General features: G+C 39.5%; 1 protein-coding gene across 1 annotated transcript; it reads left to right on the top strand.

Moving 5' to 3' along the window:
• Nucleotides 1–4,675: 4,675 nt before the first annotated feature.
• On the top strand, nt 4,676–7,638 carry LOC141487073 (uncharacterized). Its single transcript, XM_074185875.1, has 2 exons — nt 4,676–5,394; nt 5,459–7,638. Exon 2 carries the CDS (start codon nt 6,042–6,044, stop codon nt 7,584–7,586), a length of 1,545 nt encoding a protein of 514 aa, XP_074041976.1. The 5' UTR covers nt 4,676–5,394; nt 5,459–6,041; the 3' UTR covers nt 7,587–7,638.
• The last annotated feature ends 318 nt before the right edge of the window (nt 7,639–7,956 follow it).

Raw genomic sequence — 7,956 nt, 5'->3', positions numbered from 1 at the left:
GAAAGCCTATAGATAGGACCTAACGGCAATCTAGTTTGTAAGACGGGTAACATGCGCTCTCGGATGAGTCTTACTCTTTCTAGTTCTGATGATTTCTTTCGCAATTTTCCGAAAAAACTTTCCATATTAATGATATAAGTTGCCACTTCTTCGTGTTGTCTCTGAGTGCGATTCCTGATATTATTCCAGATGTTGTCGTCATAATATGATGATAAGTATAATTTCCTCAAACGGTAACTGATATCTTCCCAAGTATACAAAATTTCAGTAGTAGTTGTGAACCTATGAAGAGGTGTACCTCTCAAAAGTATCGGAGTAAAACTTATGAGTTGACTATTTGGAATATTGCAGGTAGTACTCAATTATTCAACTCTCTCTATAAAGTTTGTGACGCTCATGTTCTGTCCATCAAATACGAGATTCCACTTGGAAACGGTTCTGAAATTTCGAACGGTTGTATCTTCTCCCATGCTATCACTCCACCTTAGACTTTCTTGGCCTAATCGCGATTGTAGCATATCACTTCCACTTCTGAGATTTCACCTTCCGCTATGGAATATATCATCATATAATATGTATACTATTCATATTGAACGATCAACATCCAGTCTAGTCAGAACATTATTTTTTATTAGTTAATATCAAAAATGTTAAAAAAGATCTCAAATGCTGATTTAGCTATTATTGCTGCATGTTTGGATGATGAAGATGAAGAAAACCGAAACGAAAACAAAAAACGCAGAACAATATGGGTACACGAAATTTTAAAAAAACGAAAAACGGAAGGAGAATTTTTGACTTTGTATAGAGGTCTTGCAGATGATGAAACTGAATTATTTCAATATTTTCGTATGACCAAAAATACTTTTCAATATATTTTAAATAAAGTTTCAAGTGATATAGCGAAACAAAATAGTACATTTCGTGAGCCCATTTCACCAATAGAGAAATTAGCTGTTTGCTTAAGGTAAGTCAAAACACAAAATTATTTTTACAAAATAAACTCATGCAGTACATGCATGATTATATTTAATCATATTATTATGTTAATTTTAATTTTGAGTCGTTTGAATCTTCTAAAAAAAATTCTGTTTAGGTAGTGATGATTTTATGAATACATCATTATTACACAAAACGAACTACATAACAGAGAATAACATAATTGAAAACGTAGTTTTACCTAAAGAGGTGTATTAGGTGAAAAATGTTCGTAGTAAGAGGATACGGAGGATAGGGTGTAGGTACAGATGTTTGCGTACATGAGGAATTTGATTGAGGACGCCTTTGATTTACATAATTACTATTGAAACCTGTTGTAGTACACTGAAAATTTCGAAGAGGAAGAGAACTATTATAGTCCGATGCTGAATGTGTTTCAAAATGATGATATTGAGTTGAGGCCGAAAACAAATATTTTCGTTCGATTTCTGATACTACATTAGAAATGGTAGTTTTTACTGTATGGAAATCCGCTGGTGTAAAAGAGCGTATAGTGGCCTTAGTACTGTCAAAAAATAAATCTATTGAGTATTTTCCTTTTGATTCTTCAATACTCTTTTGACTTTATAAATAATTCATGAGTGTTGAACTCGCAGATACTGTGTTTGAAGGATTTTTTCTGGATATTATTTTTTTTCAATGTTTTTTTGAACGACTTCTCTGGGCGCTGCAGGAACATCATTTGTTTCAGCTTCAGCCTGCTCTTCATCGTTACCGTTAATATTCTCCTCATCTGTTCCATCATGTATTTGTAGTGACGATACCCAGGCCTTATCCATCATGTGCGGCAACAAAAACGTCATTTCATCCTCGTACCTCCACTTTTTCTTCTTCTTGGCGGCTTGACCAGTCGTACTTCCATTCGCCTTACATATTTTTCTAAATTGAGATCTCAGTGACTCCCATCTTTGCTTGCATTTATCAGCTGAAAATAATGAAAGAATGATATCTAATAATGAACTTTTATTATTATCATGAGAGGTAAATTTGTCGGAGTAATAAAAGTAAATTCAAATAAATTAAAAATCATTTCACCATTTTCCTAAACAACCAATAAATCAATTATTTTTATTTGCTTAAGGTAAGTCAAAACACAAAATTATTTTTACAAAATGAACTCATGCAGTACATGCATGATTATATTCAATAATATTATTATGTTGATTTTAATTTTGAGTCGTTTGAATCTTCTAAAAAAATTCTGTTTAGGTAGTAATAATTTTATGAATACATCATTATTACACAAAATGAACTACATTATGAACTTAACAAAAAATAACATAATTGAAAACTTGGTTTTACCTAAAGAAGTGTATTAGGTGAAAAATGTTCGTAGTAAGAGGATACGGAGGATAGGGTGTAGGTACAGATGTTTGCGTACATGAGGAATTTGATTGAGGACGGCTTTGATTTACATAATTACTATTGAAACCTGTTGTAGTAGACTGAAAATTTTGAAGACGAAGAGAACTATTATAGTCCGATGCTGAATGTGTTTCAAAATGATGATATTGAGTTGAGGCCGGAAACAAATATTTTCGTTCGATTTCTGATACTACATTTTTTACTGTATGGAAATTCGCTGATATAAAGAAGGGTATAGTGGCCTTAATACTGTCAAAAAATAAATCTATTCAGTCTTTTCCTTTTGATTCTTCAATACTTTTTTGACTTAATAAATAATTCATGAGTGTTGAACTCGCAGATTCTGTGTTTGAAGGATTTTTTCTGGATATTCTTTTCTTTTTAATGTTTTTTTTCAACTTCTCTGGGCACTGCAAGGACATCATTTGTCTCAGCTTCAGCCTGCTCTTCATCGTTACCGTCAATATTCTCCTCATCTGTTCTATCGTGTATTTGTAGTGACGATACCCGGGCTTTATCCATCATGTGCGGCAACAAAAACGTCATTTCATCCTCGTACTTCCTCTTTTTATTCTTCTTGGCGGCTTGACCAGTCGTACGTCCATTCACCTTACATATTTTTCTAAATTGAGATCTCAGTGACTCCATCTTTGCTTGCATTTATCAGCTGCAAATAATGAAAAAATGATATCTAATAATTAACTTTTATTATTATTATGAGAGGTAAATTTGTCGGAGTAATAAAAGTTTTCCTAAATAACCAATAAATCAATTATTCTTATTTCGTTTCAGATATTTAGCAACAGGAGAGTCACTACGAACTATTGCCTTTAGTTATCGCCTCGGCCATTCCACCGTCCACGAAATTGTAAAGGATGTTTGCAATGCAATAATATCAAATTTACTGCAAGAATGCATACCGACGCCAACCAAAGAGAAATGGAAAGCGATCGTCAATGATTTTTGGCACTTGTGGAATTTCCCTAATTGTTTAGGGGCGCTAGGCGGTAAACATATCGAAATAGTGGCCCCTCCAAATAGTGGATCGAATTTTTTTAATTACAAGCGCACCTTTTCGGTAGTGTTGTTGGCACTAGTTGACGCGCAATGCAAATTTATTGCCGTTGGCATAGGATCGTACGGCAAAAATAGCGATGGGGGAGTGTTTGCTACTTCAAAGTTAGGAAGAGCCCTAGAAAATGGAACACTAGACATTCCAGAAGACAAGGCGCTTCCTGGAACTGACATTCTGGCACCATATGTGATAATAGGGGATTCGGCATTTCCTTTGAAAAGGAATATTATGAGACTATATCCTGAACCTCAAACTATTGTCAATATAGAAAAACGTGTTTTTAATTACCGTCTCTGCCGCGCTCGCCATATAGTGGAAAACAGCTTTGGAATTTTAGCTCAAAAGTTTCGTCTTTATTTTAGAAAATTGCATTCAAATCCAGGAAATGTCGAGAAAATTATTTTAACTACATGTATTTTACATAATTTGTTGCGGGATTGTGCATCATTCAACTGTGGTTCAGCTGATACGTCAGATGGAAGTAGAGAAGAGCAGTTTCAGTTCTTCTATTTGCCAAATCAAGGAGGCAATGCTGGCGAAGATGCTTTTCAATGTAGGGAAATATTCAAACATTTTTTTAAACACAGAAGCTGGAAAAGTTCCATGGCAAATAAATAAAATATAAATTGATCTTATTATACTTGTATGGATACGTATCTACATCATAATTATTTTTGCATTAAAGAAACTCCAATATATTCACCTGTTCCATTTCATTTCTCTGCAATTTCTCTCCATATCATATTTTTCAGTGCTGTAAAGTATAATTTGTCGCCCATATTGTATAATTCTTCATGATTCCTAACCAATTCTATTGATTCTTCATCCATTTTGCCTAACTAACTCAAAGAAACACAAGGTATTCAGGGGAAAAATGCACACCGACTGAGTGTCATTTGTACATACTAGCACAACGGTTCGCTCACGGTCCGTTCAAAATATCCTGTCGTGAAACAAAACTAGTTTGAAATCCCACGAGCTCCAGTATAAGGACCGCCCACTTAGAATGAACATTAAGAAAATGTGGAAAAACATTGGTTTTCCCAAGATATTTCAGCTTAGTTTCGAAAATTAAGATGTGAAATGTCGTTTCCTAAGCGATAGAAAAATCTTTTGCAAGATTATTAGCCTTCGCCAATTTTTAAATAGGGAAAAAGCTGATTTTACGGAAAATGACTTTTTCAGTTAGCTAGATAGGGAAATCGTGCTTTCTTCAAAGAAGCATCGATAGAGTTTCTTAGTAGTCATCGTTTGACACCTCGATCATGTTTCCAGTGCTCGTGGTTCAATTTTTATTAGCATTTGAGTTTGAAAAATGTAAGATTTTTCAAACGCATATTTTTGCAAGAAGGAATAGGAATATCGAGACGCGGCATAAGACTTTTTGTCTCAGGATGCTGAGGATATGAAATCAAGGAAAACGAAAATTCAGGTTTTTCGTGATTTTCCGAAGATTTCCGAGTGAGGCCGAAGACTGTTAGATTTCATTTATCGTACAACGCAAATTGAGGAAGCGAAACGAAACATGAAAAGAATGAGACAGAAACAGCGGCATATAGACGTCAATGGAAATTAGTAGAGCGGTATTCTCACTTCAAAGCCCAGCGCCTGCATAAAAACAGGTCGTAAACGCTGGCAAATCCATACGAAATGAGTTTTTTTCGTAGTGGAACTATTGAAAGTAGGTCAGGCAGGATCGCACGGCTTTTGCGATCTCTGGTTGGCCGAAAGTGGCGCGGAAGAGAGCCCGTTTATTTAGGATAAATATACGGAGTTCCAAGTCACGATAGTTAGTCGAAGTTCGAACAGTGAACGAGTAACAGCGATTTTAAATATTCGAAGATATTTTAAAAGTTTCAAGCTGCGGTTGGACTATATTGAATGAATTCGAGTCTCTGGTTCTTTTCAGAACTAATAGAGACACAGCACAACACAGAAGTCGTTAGGGATCTGCGGTTAATAGTAAATACTGGAATTGGAAGAATTTTCACCGGAATCAGGAATCTCTAGGACCGATAGAGGATAAATCAGGACAGACCAGTGGCTGGACATTTATTTGAAGGATCCTAGGATTGCGGACATTTTGGAAATTACTAGAGCTGATACTGGAGCGGATTACTGGGTGGATATTAATTGCAGTGCACATAACCATACCTTACGTTTGTCCAGGTTCCTTTTGGCACCCCGCCAGAGGAAAGCAGCCCAAATCCTGCAAAGGAAGAGCAGGTCCCTACTAAAGTTGCCCGGTCTCACCCCACCCGATCGCCTTGCGGTGTTAAAGATCGAGGTGTTTCGAGATTAAACTTGGGAGGGTCAAGACATCATTAGTTACGTCCTTCGGGCGAACGACTCAACCTAACTGTTGGGACCTTCCAGGATTGCGATACCCTTCTACCTAATCCTGCGAGCGGCCCTCATCCTAGGGTGCTGTTCAACCGTTAGGCTCCCTGTTCCCAAATCACTAGCTCAGTTCACCCTGTAGGCCTTGGATAGGAAAGTAGCTTTCGCGATCCAAGGGTGAACTTAAAATCATTAGATTTCCGTGAATCCTTCCCTCTGACTATTTCCTCGTCAGAATCATATTAGGGAATTTGAAATCGAAATGCAGACCAGGGCAAAACACGCGCGAGCGCAACTTGCCGAAGATACATCAGTGCCAAATCGCGAGACCACAATTTTCGGTCAAACTAATTTTCTGTCAGACATTTTTAGTCGCCTGAGCGCGACTCCGACGAGCCGACAAGGAACCCCCCTGGAATCTGGTTTCACAGAAAACAGTATTCCTAGAACTCCGGTAGGATCAGCCAGTCTGAGGCTAGGTTCTACTCATCGTTCTCTTTCAACAAACGAGGACATCAGTGCCTCTCCCTTGGTCGCAGAGCGACAAACCGTGGGCATTGGTGGTTTTTCGGCAAGCCGAATAATTAGAGAATTCGACAAGTCTCAAAGGACAAAGCTGTCCTCAAATCGCGATAAAACAACGCGAAATAGCATGTTTGAATTAAATCGCATTAGGAAAAATAAAACCTCGGCGATGAGAAGAATTGATTTGTTACATGCGGAAGTGGAACGTCAGGAGACGTTGCTACAGAAAACTGGACACCATCTCCGAGGAGATGCACCAGCTAGACCGCAAAGCGAACCCCAATTAGGGCTTCGCGCGATGTTATCCATGCGAGTACGATCCCCTATGCTGAGATCGGCTCCGAAACTACGAAATTCGCAATTTTGTTCCCAACCGGAACAAAAAGCAGAAATCGGAGATTTTTGCCGACGGCGAAAACCGGAAGGAGCTTTCCCTCCGAAACCGACATTTCTGCCTGAATGCGAGTATTTGAGGCACGTTACGGAGAAGTTACCCACTTATGTGGTAACCCCAAGTCCCAGAATACACAGGGTGTACAGTCATCCTGTGGAAAGGGAAATTGCACAAGAAACTAGGCCATTGTCAACCCCGTCTAGAGGATCATGCTACAGTGCACAGGAATTCCGAAACAACGAATGTTTCGATGAAAGAACCACAGGACAGGACTTTCGAAACAACGAATGTTTCGAGAGGCGCGGTGAAGGACAGCGTCTTCAAAGCAACGAAGGCTTTGGAGATGCTGGCAATGCGGAATTTGAACCAAGCGTCGAAGCAAAGGTCGTCCGACGCCAGGCGTCGCGATGCCCCCAGGTCGGAGCATTTAGCGATCCCTGGGAGGAGAGGGGTGCGTTGCGCACAGGAGCGCCTCGCACTTCGTTCCAGCCGGATACTGACGACCTAGCGGAAGCGCTAGGGGGTGGTGGAATGCCAGGGAGTCACCCTGAAGCCGAGAGAGGCTTGGGGGTGGCCCCATGGCGGGGTCAGTACCTCCAAAAGGAGTTTTACATTCCGCAGGAGCGAACCGAAGCAAACCAACCTCCCGTCGTACTCAGACAGGAACTGAGTCCCAAAATCCCTGGGGCTCAGGTCTGGGAGGCCAGCAGGCCGTTACGGCGAACGGTACGCGCGGTCGGAGGGGGCGGAGTCGCCGGACACGCCCCCTCGAAGCAAACCGACCCCGACAGACACCGTTCCGGAGGACAATCCGTGGGAAGAAAGACCACGATCAATGAACATGAGCGTAACGTGAGCGAAGCGCTAAGTATGAATAGTCTCGTTTAAAAGCAAGTAATAATATTTGACCGCGGCTTGAGTGGAGTGTGAGCTGAGCGTGACCTGAACTTTAATGTGAATAGACCTTTAGTGTCCCTTTTTGCTCGATGATTATCCTACAACCTTCTGTTATCTTCAAATCTGGGTCTGCCATCCTCGACTTTTCTTGTGTAGTCGCCGAATCTTGGATTTTTCAAATCTGAAACATTTTCCTAGTAACCCCTTTCTTTGTCCGTTTCTATTCTTCTGCGACTATCTTCATGAACTTCCTAATCACAGTTCTGAGAAGATACTTGACGTTGCATAGGTGACTTCAATAAATGTACATATTCTAGGTTTTCTTCAACCTTATTTTCGTCCACCTGAGTACTTGCTTTCT

The sequence above is a fragment of the Leptinotarsa decemlineata genome, unplaced genomic scaffold (genome assembly GCF_025532065.1).
Source record: "Leptinotarsa decemlineata unplaced genomic scaffold, Ldec_3_MD MMD2_tig00078360_RagTag_RagTag, whole genome shotgun sequence".
NCBI lineage: Eukaryota > Metazoa > Arthropoda > Insecta > Coleoptera > Chrysomelidae > Leptinotarsa > Leptinotarsa decemlineata.
Note: the sequence above shows the minus strand (reverse complement) of the source record. Positions and strands in the feature narration are given on the sequence as shown.

What these genes read in the sequence shown, in the direction of transcription:
- LOC141487073 (XM_074185875.1), top strand. Translation starts at nt 6,042, where the DNA reads ATGCAGACCAGGGCAAAACACGCGCGAGCGCAACTTGCCGAAGATACA.